At 43.4% G+C, this 12,015-nt stretch overlaps 1 protein-coding gene across 1 annotated transcript in view; it reads left to right on the top strand.

Annotated features, from left to right (window-relative positions):
- The window catches only part of frmd3 (FERM domain containing 3), a 320,905-nt gene that overhangs the window by 174,589 nt on the left and 134,301 nt on the right, over nt 1–12,015 (top strand). The window contains exons 5-7 of the mRNA XM_041185271.1: nt 1,216–1,313; nt 4,911–5,034; nt 6,891–6,978. Coding sequence (XP_041041205.1) covers nt 1,216–1,313; nt 4,911–5,034; nt 6,891–6,978 — 310 coding nt within the window. The remainder of the gene's footprint in view (nt 1–1,215; nt 1,314–4,910; nt 5,035–6,890; nt 6,979–12,015) is intronic.

Raw genomic sequence — 12,015 nt, 5'->3', positions numbered from 1 at the left:
GAACTGGACCAGCCATATAAATACTGTGGCTACAAGAGCAGGTCAGAGGCTGGGAATTCTGTGGAGAGTAACTCATGTTCTTTCCCCCCAAAATCTGTCCACAAGGTGCAAGGCAGGAGTGTGATGGAAAACTCTCCACTTGGCTTGATAAGTGTGGTTCCAACAACACTCAAGAAGCTCGACACAATTCAGGGCAAAGCAGCCAGCTTGATCAACACCCCATCTACTTCCAGTGTGTAGCATATAAACGATGCACTGCGACAACTCGCTAGGTCTCCTTTGATGGCACCTTCCAAACCTGTGATCTCTATCACCTAGAAGGACAAGGTCAGCAGATGCATGGGGACATCACCATGTTCAAATTGCCCTCCAAATCACACACCATTCTGCCTTGGAACTATATCACCATCCCTTCACTGTCACTGGATGAAATCCTGAAATTCTGCCCCTAACAGGACTATAGGTGAAACTACACAAGATAGACTGCCCGTGGTTCAAGAAAGCGGCTCACCACCACCTTCTCAAGTGGAATTAGGGATGAGCAATAAATGCTGGCCTCGCCAGCGACAACATCCCACGAAAGAATTAAAAATTATAAAAGCTATTAAACCTACAATGTGCCTGATATTAAAAAAAGATTTTTTTTTTTTTGCATTGATGCTGATTTTCATAATCTTAGTGACCTAAGAAAAAGATCTTTGTGGTAGTAGTGCTGGAGAACATTCAGAAAGCGAATGGAAGGAGTACACTGAATGTTGGGACTGTGAATGTGCAGGATTTGATTCGGAGTATCTCTCTTCCACAATTTGTTGCCATACTTCTCTATCAGCAATGCCCGGACTTGGTCTTCCTTATTATCCTCTGCTTTCTCAACCCTTTCTTCATCTTGTTCCTGTACTGCCTGACCCTATGGTGGCTGCAATGCTTGATATTTCTAAATGGCATGGTTGTGTAGCATGCAGCAGACCACCAGACTCTCCTTGGGCTATACTGCAGGACATCACTGGGTTGGTCCAGGCATTAGAATCTTTTCTTTAGGATGCCACTGGTTTGCTGAATGACTGCTTTGGGTTGAGAAAGTGTGGCTCTCATCATATTGATTCATAGCCTTTGTGCTGAGGAGGAGAGGTAGGGTTAAAATCAGGCCTGTTGTGTCAGCTTCTTAAATTAAGCATTTAGCGAAACAGTTGTTCATTTAAATTTGTTATTTTACAGGTATTTATTGTACCTTCAAATTAAAAGGGACATATTTCATGGACGCCTGCTTTGCTCTTTATCAGATGCTGCTTCCTTGGGTGCATATACTTTACAAGGTAAGCAAACACAATATGGTCCAGTTAGGCACATTATTAGGATTAATTTAAGTTATAATTTTGAAAAATTTGTTTTCAAACCAAATATCACCCTACTGTTAAGATTGATAACTTATTCGTAAATGAAATGGATCAATTTATTGTTTTTCATTATTTTCTAACATAACAAAAGTTAGCATTTTTACACACCTAATACATATTTATAGAACACTGAATGAACTGCAGATTGACTATTGCCTGGTACCACTGTTGCAAGGAAGTAGGTACAAATACCAAAATTTAACTATATAAAAAACCGAGAGAAATTGCCAATATAAGGATTTAGATTACAAACTATTGTACTCCAGTCAATTAGAATCATAAAATAGTTACAGCATAGAAGGAATCCATTTAGCCCATTGAGTTCTTGCCAGTGCAAGAGCAATGTAGCTATTCCCAATCCCCTGCTCTTTCTCCATAGCCCTGCCATTTTTTTCCCCTTCAGGCACTCATTCAATTCCATTTTGAATCTGATTAAATCTGCGTCCACCATGCTCCCAGTCAGTTAATTTCCCCAGATCACAACAACTCACTGCGAAAAAATGTTTTTCTTCACGTTACCTTTGGTTCTTTTGCCAATCACATTAAGTCTGTGTCCTGTGGCCCTTGAATCTTCTGCCAAAGGAAGAATTTTCTCTGTTCAGATTTTGAACACCTCCATCTAATCTCTTCTCAACCCTCTCTCAGGATAATAACCTCAGCTTTTCCAATCTAGCCACAAAACCAAAGTCCCTCATCCCTGCAACCATTCTCATAAATCTTTTCTACTGCCTCTCTAAAACTTTCACATCCTTCCTAAAGTGCAGTGCCCAGAATTGGACACATTACTCAAGTTGCAGCCAAACCAGAGTTTTATAAAGTTTGTCATAACTTCCTTGTTTTTGTACCTATGCTTCTAAATATAAATTTACAATGATTTGTGGTATGATCTGACTGAATTAAGAATTTATGCTTTGAGGTGAGTAGATGCTGCTTGATTTATTTTTCTTAGGATCACTTAGAATTTCCTGTGGTAAAACATTTTCTCAAATTTTATTCCCTAAGGAACAATGCTCCCTCTAAGTTTTGCGGCCATGAAAAAAATTACAGGGTTCTTGCACTTAAACAAGTCGGACCATATGACTAAAAAAGAGGGTACATTGCTATGGAGTATATTTTGTTCTGTATACAATGTTAGAGATACTGAGGCAGGCTTTTTGCATGAAATGGCAATGCAACCTCATTGCTTAAGATTTCTGCTGAGCCCCTAACAGATTCCGAGTGACATTTTCACCTCCTCCTGAAGGGAGCTTACCGAGTGTGTGTGAGAGAGAGAATAAGTGACTGCCAGGTTTTCCGATTCACCTGCAGTTTACCCAGCCACCAGCCTCTAGGGCAGCTAATGAGGAATCATTAAATTTTGAAGATTGGGGAGTTGAAACGATCAGCTTGCAATTGACTAATTGGCCCTTAAAACATTTAAACTTTTAATTCCAACCACCCCCCTCCCCACCCACATGCCAGGATATGGAGAAAATGTTTCCATTTGTGGGTGAGTTCAGAATAATGGTAGGGGTGGGATGGGATATATGTGCCAGTAGTAGACCAAGCAAAGAATTTAGAAGGAATTTCTTTACACGGCAAGTGCTGAGAATGTGGAAATCACTGCTAACTGGAGTGGCCGAAGCAAATCATATTCGCCATTTTCATGGGAGACTTGATGATTATATGAGGAAGTAGGGAATAGAGTGAGTTGGCAGCAGGGTGAAAGGAGGCAGTTAGATTGGGAGGTGCTTATGTGAAGTATAAAAAAACAGCATAGACCAGAAGAACCAAATGTATTCTTCCTGTGATGTGGTGCGGATTGTAGATATTCTGTTGGTTTCCTGCCCACAAAGGCCATTTCCATCAGTTCCCACCAGCAGTGACATCAAGCATAAAGTATGATAGGCAAATAAATGAGGGTGAATTATAATGAAAGGCAAATGATGGGCATATTTATATGACATCTTGGGCCAAATCTTACTCTGGGTTTGGGAATACTCGACTTGTGCACTTTTATGGCTCACGGAGTGCACACCCGACTCATGCGTGACTTTGTGTGCCATTTTTGACTTCTCACACTGGGATCAGGCTCATTGTGCAGCTTGCAAGGCATGCTGAAGTGCATGAAGAGTGTGGGTGTGGAAGCAGAGTGGTGTGGTTAGAAGACCCTGCCTCAGCACTTGTCCGCCTCCATGGCTGCTGACGCTCTGCTCCTGGGGTTGGTGAACCCGACTCCATCTCACACATGTCCCCGCCCTTGGGGACAAACATTGTGTGCGTTGGGGCACTTTTTTACCAAAACGGGTCCAGTGAGTTGGGAAATTTCCTGACTTGAGCTACCTGCCTTGATAGCCAAAATGCAGCCCTAGGCATTCCGGACCCACAGAAAGGCCAGAGGAAAATGGCGCGGGGAATGCGTACGAAAATCAGATTTCCTCCAGCTAAACGTGGCCATTCATACATCAAAATGCCCCTCCACACTCAAAATGGTAATTCAACACCTCGACTCTGAAATTTTGAAACGATTTGCCCAAACTCCTTCCATAACTAAGGGCAACTTCATGTGGCTGCCTCATTAATTTAGAATGTTGCTGGAGCACTTGCTGGCATATCGAGGGAGAAGTGAGGATTGATTTCCTGCAAATAAGGAGGAAATTCAAAAACAATAATGATTACACTTAAGGAAGTGCTGGAAAGGATGCACTGCAAGAGGATGAAAGCCTGGGATTAGATGGTCTGTACACAAGGGAGGATAATTTTGACTTTGAGCGATGTCATGCAATAAGCATTATCTAATCAGCTGCATGTTATACATCCCACCAGACTTTTATTTCCATTGACCTCAATAATGAAAACGAAAGTTACAAATTTCTTTGGGATGATTTTGAATGGTTCTTTTAAAAATGGAGAACAGATGGAAATAAATCACATGGTATGTCTAGATTATGGTTCTTATTACAGCAAGACCTTAATGGGCAAACAAGCAACAGCTGGCAGAGCATGATGATGAGGCCTGTGCTATTTATGGTCAGACTTGTGATGATCACTGTTTGATATAGCTGGTAGTTTTACTGTAAACTGTCCTTGCTGCTACATTTTAGAAACCCCCCAGACAGAAGAGATAATTGGTTTGGCTTATATTTCTTTATCATTGATGGGATGAAGTTCTGCCTCAGGTTTGTTTTAATAGCTGATCATGGAAACCTTTGTGCAATAGATCATTTGTTTCCAACTGCATAACAAAAATGATTCCAGTAATTAGCAGAGCATTTATAAAACAGTGCACATGAATGTACCGTGAAGTTTATTGCTGGAGTGTCAATGTGGTTTGCCATAAAATGAACAAAATAAACTGTTTATAAATAGTAGGTTCTACAGCACTCTGAAATTCATTGTTTTAAGAATTTTCGGTTAACAGATGGTACAATTTTGTTGGAAAACAAGTTTCACTTAGAAATATTTAATAATTAAAATTCTGTTTACTTCATTTGCTGAAATTTCATTATGTTTTTAAAGATGTTTCTCTTTTGGCAGCTGAGCTGGGTGATTATGAGCCACATGAACACCCAGAGGGTTACGTTAGTGAAATCAAGTTGTTTCCCAAGCAAACACAAAAACTGGAAAGAAAAATGGAGCAGATTCATAAAAATGAACTAAGGTATTTCATGATGCGCTTGGGTCTTTATTGGCCTTTTCCCGGTTAACTCAGTTTCTGAATTTTAGGTTATTCTCAATGGAGAATTCATAACTTTATATGGCCTATTTTAATTGGGTACCTTTATTGGCCCTGATATGATTTTGGCAATGTGTCCAGGAAACTGAAGAGAAAACATTTCTTTAATAGTTTTCTCGCTTGGATCTGCCCTGTACATGCAAATAATCTTACTCATGTCTGTAACTAGTAGCAGAGCATCACAAGTGACTAGCTAGCATTACTACAACACATGTATATACAACAGATACGATACATTAACTCCTTGAAAGGAAAATATTTTTTCATAGTAGCTATGTTGAACTATTATGTTATATTTAAGCATTATAGATACAGTTATATTAATACTACATTATACAAGTGCCAGCCAGTAACTTGTTCATCTTTACATACTTGAGCATATACACTTGGCTAAACTTCAGCGCAGTACTGAGAAACACTACATTTTGACACCTATTGTTTTTTGGATAAGACATTGGCCAGATTGTTGCTAATGTTGGTGAAGGAATGGTGCTCACTATTCACTTCGCTAACAACTGGCTACAGACTTTTTGTGAGGTGGTCAGGTGGTCAACAGTCATATTCACTCGTCTGGCATCTTTTGTTGTGTGGCACCCTGTACAAGGGATCTGTGGTGTCTGTGAACAGGGCAAACAACAATGAGGTTCTTCAACCAATCAGACTGAAGAATCCTCACTGAGGCACGCTGAGGCCAAACAAGGGAGTTCAAAGTAGGAATTATATTTACATCATGTAAAGAAAGTGAAATAAAGATGGGGAAATAAAGAGGGGATTAAGGGAGTGAGATAAAAGAGAGAAACAAAAGAAGTAAAATCAAATCTTAGGATCAGGAATGCACTGCCTAACAGTGTGACAGAGGCAGATTCAGTTGTCGTTTTCAAAAAAGAATTGGAAAATTATCTGAAGGGAAAATATTTGCAAGGCTATGGGGATAAGGTGGGGGAGTGAGATTAATGGATGACACGCAAGGAACTTCTCACCTGTGCATTTGCATATATTTATCCTTCAACCAACATCAGTAAAACAGATTTTATTTTATTGCTATTTGTGGGACCTTGCTGTGTGCAAATTGGCTGCCAATTTTCCTACGTATGCAGTTGTCAGCCATGGTAGCGCTTTCAATGCTGAGTCAGATGGTAGTGGGCTCATGTTCCATTGCAGGGATTTGAGTGCAAGGTTTTGGCTAACACTTCAGTACTGAGGGAGTGCTGTGCTGACTTTTAGATGAGATGATAAACCAAGGCTGAGGCTGTCATCTTAGATGAACGTAAATGATCCCATGCTACTATTACAAAGAAGAGCAGGGGAATTCTCTCTGATTTTTTTATCCAATATTTATCCTTCAGCTAACACCATAAATCAGGTCACGTGGTCATTGTCACATTGTTGTTTGTGGAATTCTGCAGTTTGCAAATTGGCAACTACGTTCCCTACATTATAACAGTGACCACGCATTAAAGGTACTTCATTGACTGTAAAGCACTTTGGGGCATGCTGAGGCCGTGAAAGGTGCTATATAAATGCAAGTCTTTATTATTTGAACACTGACATTTCAAAAATACTTAATTGGCTGTAAAGTGCTTTGGGACTTCCTAAGGTCGTAAACTGTGCCTTGTAAATGTCAACTTTTTCTTTGTTTGCTTCTTCCCTCCAGATAAGATTTTAAACTCATTATACCACAGTACATGACCCTTAATTCTTTTTCAATTAATTTACGTGAATATTTTTTGAATTTACATTATTCCTTTAATAATTAAAGATCAATTTAATCATTCTTTTAGGGGACAGACTGCAGCTGTTGCAGAACTGAACCTGCTGCAGAAAGCTCAGACATTGGAAACTTATGGTGTTGATCCCCATCCATGCAAGGTAATGATCAGCTGTTTCTCTGTGTGCAAATAACCACTGTAGATTTCTCTTTTGCTTTCTTTCTAGTATCACGACATATATGCTGAAAATCATCACATAATAAAAAATAGAAATGAAAGGAAAAAAATGGTGTAAATTTGAAATAAAAAGAAAATGCTGTAAATATAAGGAAGGTCAGTCAGCACCTAAAAGTCAAGATAGAATAATATTATCCATGATAATGAGTCTCACTTAAAATGTCAGTTGTCAGTCTCTTTCAAATGTGACTGATTCAATTCCAATGAGCAGAATTTTGCCCTTGTCGGGCAGGCTTGCCGGGGTTGGTCGGGAAGCTGACTACCGCTCGCGATCGGGGCTGGACTGTGATTTCACACTGGCTGACCAATTAAGGCCCACGCAGGATGAAATGTGAGCAGCAGCACTCAGTGCTGCCTGTGTGGCGGGGTGGAGAGCAAGTGCAAACTGTGCACATGCACATTGTTGCGCGCTGGAAAATCTCCCTGAGGCACAGAGCTGCCTCAGGGAGATGAACATTTTTTTTCAAAATAAAAAAAAAGATTTTAAAAATGTTATAAATGTTATTAATTATATTTTAAATTTTTGATTTTATTTTGCTGTTCGAAACCTCATCCTGTCCATGGATGAGGTTTCCTAGAAAAATGCAAAGGCCGCTTGGCCTTTTTGCCTGCCCGCCAACCTCAATTAACTTTTTAATGGCCTTAATAGGCCTTTTAATTGTTGGTGGGCGCGCTGCTGACTCCAGCGTAGGCCAGCCGACTGAAATATCATGCGAGTGCACGATGACATCAGGACGCTCGCCCGATGTCATCGCGCATCATTTTACACTTGGTCAGGTCAGGCGCAGGCCCACCCGCCGAGCTAAAAATTCTCCCCAACATTTTCTTTTTATTTGACTGTTTCTTTTATTTTGAATTAATATAGCTTATAATTTCCTCTCAAATCAAATATTGCTGAAATGTTCTAGGGCGGAAATGTCTGTGCCCACTGACATCAGGTGTGCTCGGTGGTGTGAGCAGACATTATGGTGAGAAGGCCAAAAATTGGTTTCATGACGTTGTGAAACCACTTTGCGAGCGTCTGCTGAGCCCGTCGATGGTGGGCTGTGTTTCCTGCCATTGGACGTCAGCAATCTCATTGTAATACATCTGCATATCATTATAAGGCCAGCCTGCCAGAATCATCCCCCACCCACTGGATCATCCGGCCATGCCGACAAGCTTCACAACCGCATATATAAGGCATGGACTTGGCGGGCTGCACTTTGAGGGGAACTCGGAGGTGAGTGCACAGTAATGTTGTCAAGCAGCTTTTCACCCCTTGGGCACAGACTGCAAACTAATGAGTATTTTAGTGGACTGCAGAACAGTTGGATGACTGGGCACATTGTACAATCTCCTTGCTAAAGGTTGCCGTGGAGCAGTCACTGGTGGAGGCGCTCACAGCCCTTTGCAGTGTCATCATCCCGATTCGGACCAGTCTCATCTATGGTTCAAGCTAATAGTGCAGCTATACGGTGTGGGTTAGGGGAATGCCTGTGCCTGAGCTGAGAGTGCAGCATGCAGATCAGTGGGCAAGGCTGCTGCCGGTCAGTCAGGCGGAGTGGGGCGGAGGTGGGTGGGGTTTTGAGCAGCCTTGCAGCGCACTAAACTCTGGACATACAAGTGATGGCCAGCACTCTCCGCGGTGCATTAAGGGGCCTTCCGACTTAATCAAGGGAGGTTCTTAGTAGACCCAAGCTAACCCACATGTCTCTCTATTTCATCCTGCAGAGGAGTACATCAGGAGCATGGAGCCTGGTGAACTAGCTTGTAGCATATAGAGAGCAGAGAAGATGGAGAAGTGAGCGAGGGAGGCGCGAGGGAGGTGTAGCTGCCTCAGGATGAAGGGGCGGCTGGGGCTGCCTCCCCTGCCGCTGAAGAGCCACACTGAGACTTCGCTGTTGGCGCCTAGCTAGGCCTAGGGTCTATAGATGCCGCCTTTCATTCCTGCAGATGACCAAGAACCAGTGTCGCCGAAGGCTGCGCATGTCTAGGGAATTGGTCAGTCACATCTGCCAGCTACTGCAGGATTTGGCGCCAAGGGGACATGGAGGGCATCCACTGCCAGTTGCCATGAAAGTGAATACCTCAATTTTTATGTCAGTGGCTCCTTTCAGGGCTCCACAGGTGACCCCTGTGGGATCTCATAAGCCTCCGCACACAAATGCATTCTTGAGGTCATGGATGCCATCTTTGCGAGGGCACACAAATTTGTTCATTTTGCCCAGAACCAAGCGAGTCAAGATGCAAGACCGATTGGATTTGCCCAGATCTCGGGTTTCCCACAGGTGCAGGGTGTGATCTCAGATCTCTGTCTCAACAAGGGGTCAACTATGTCAACCAAAAGGGCTTCCACTCACTGATTGTGCAGCTGGTGTGTGACCACCACAAACGCATCCTGCAGCTCTGCGCACGGTTTCCAGAGAGTGTCCACGACTCCTACATTCTCAGTCAGTCACAGATTCCTGACATCTTCCAGGGTCCACTGAGGCTGCAGGGTTGGCTCCTCGGGGACAAGGGCGACCCACAGAGGATGCGGCTGATGACGCCCATGCGGCAGACTCAGACTGCAGCAGAGCGAAGGTATAGCGAGGCTTATGCTGCAACTCGCACCTTGGTGGAGCAAACCATTGGGGTGCTGAAGATGAGGTTCCGGTGCTTGGACCTGTCTGGGGTAGCCCTGCAATATAGTCCACAGAGGGTGGCACACATCGTCAACACCTGCTGCGCCCTTTACAACCTGGCACTGCAACTGGGAGAGTAGCTGGCTGAGGAGGAGATGGAGGAGCTGGAGGTCTCCTCCGGTGAAGCGGAGATCGATGGCGATGAGGGTGTGGAGGTCCTCGAAGGCGACGATGATTGCGATGAGGCCCACACATTGGTCAGACAAGGCAGGTGCACTCTGGAGGCCCTCGTACCTGCTAGATTTGTGAAAGATGATGATGACATGCAGCGAGGAGACACCATTAGATCTTCACATTGCACCTAGTCTGGCTTAAGGCAGCTCACATACCGTCTGTGATAGGGCTCCTGTCATGGAGACGCAGTGGAGGCAATAGTCACTCAATTGCAGGAGGATGATGATGACATGCAGTGAGGACACTCCATAGATCTTCACGTAGCCTCTGAGAATGTCTGACTCCTGTCTGGCCAAGGGCAGCTCACTTGCACTATCTGTGATCAGGGTCGTATCATCGAGAACAAAAACAGAATTACCTGGAAAAACTCAGCAGGTCTGGCAGCATTGGCGGAGAAGAAAAGAGTTGACGTTTCGAGTCCTCATGACCCTTCGACAGAACTAGGTGAATCTAAGGAAGGGGTGAAATAAATATAAGCTGGTTTAAGGTGTGTGTGTGTGTTTGTGTGGGGGGTGGGGGGAGAGAAGTGGAGGGGGGGTGTGGTTGTAGGGACAAGCAAGCAGTGATAGAAGCAGATCATCAAAAGATGTCACAGACAACAGAACAAAAGAACACATAGGTGTTGAAGTTGGTGATATATATCTAAACGAATGTGCTAATTAAGAATGGATGGTAGGGCACTCAAGATATAGCTCTAGTGGGGGTGGGGGGACCGGTCTCCTCTACATTGGAGAGACCAAACGTAAACTGGGCGACCGCTTTGCAGAACACCTGCGATCTGTCCGCAAGAATGACCCAAACCTCCCTGTCGCTTACCATTTCAACACTCCACCCTGCTCTCTTGCCCACATGTCTGTCCTTGGCTTGCTGCATTGTTCCAGTGAAGCCCAACGCAAACTGGAGGAACAATACCTCATCTTCCGACTAGGCATTTTACAGCCTTCCGGACTGAATATTGAATTCAACAACTTTAGGTCTTGAGCTCTCTCCTCCATCCCCACCCCCTTTCTGTTTCTTCCCCTTTCCTTTTGTTTTTTTTTCCAATAAATTATATAGATTTTTCTTTTTCCCACCTATTTTCATTATTTTTAAATATTTTTAAATCTTTTATGCTTCCCCCACCCCCACTAGAGCTATACCTTGAGTGCCCTACCATCCATTCTTAATTAACACATTCGTTTAGATATATATCACCAACTTCAACACCTATGTGTTCTTTTGTTCTGTTGTTTGTGACATCTTTTGATGATCTTCTTCTATCAATGCTTTCTTGTCCCTACAACCACACCCCCCCTCCACTTCTCTCCCCCCACCCCCCACACAAACACACACACACACCTTAAACCAGCTTATATTTCACCCCTTCCTTAGATTCACCTAGTTCTGTCGAAGGGTCATGAGGACTCGAAACGTCAACTCTTTTCTCCGCCGATGCTGCCAGATCTGCTGAGTTTTTCCAGGTAATTCTGTTTTTGTTTTGGATTTCCAGCATCCGCAGTTTTTTGTTTTTATCTCATATCATCGAGACGCAGCCTCGAAACTTTAAAAGCATCTGATCCTTCGTCCTCCTTCAGCACCTGAGCCCTTCAGGAGCAGAGCGTCACCTGTCACAGATGGTGAAGAGATGGGGGCCAACCCCACCTTAAAGATGCTGAGAGCACACAGAGAGAAGGACGGAACTCTGTGATGCCTGCCCACTACATTCTGGCAGCAATGACAAGCACCATTGGGGTGCAAGCAATACTAATGAACCCAGGGAGTGTGAGGCTGGACCATCACTTTGGTCTGAAGGCTGCACAGAGCACAAGGAAGAGGCCCTGGACTGAGACATCTAGCTTTATCTTGTGCAGGAACCAAGGTTTCACATCTGAGTGACACGATTAATGCTCATCAGAATGAGGAGCCTTAAGCAGGGAGACTCTCTTGGGAGTTTATTGACAATAGTAAACGTTATGTACAAGTGATTAACACTCGTGCCCAGGCTGTGCAACTACACCTTCTTAACGGGCTTGGCCTAAATAGCCAAGTGGTTATGGTACTGGGTTTGTAACCCCAAGATCAAGAGTTCAAATCTCACAGTGGCAAACTATGAAACAATGTAACTTCATCTGAAACAGATG

The sequence above is a fragment of the Carcharodon carcharias genome, chromosome 4 (assembly GCF_017639515.1).
Source record: "Carcharodon carcharias isolate sCarCar2 chromosome 4, sCarCar2.pri, whole genome shotgun sequence".
Taxonomy (NCBI): Eukaryota; Metazoa; Chordata; class Chondrichthyes; order Lamniformes; family Lamnidae; genus Carcharodon; species Carcharodon carcharias.
Note: the sequence above shows the minus strand (reverse complement) of the source record. Positions and strands in the feature narration are given on the sequence as shown.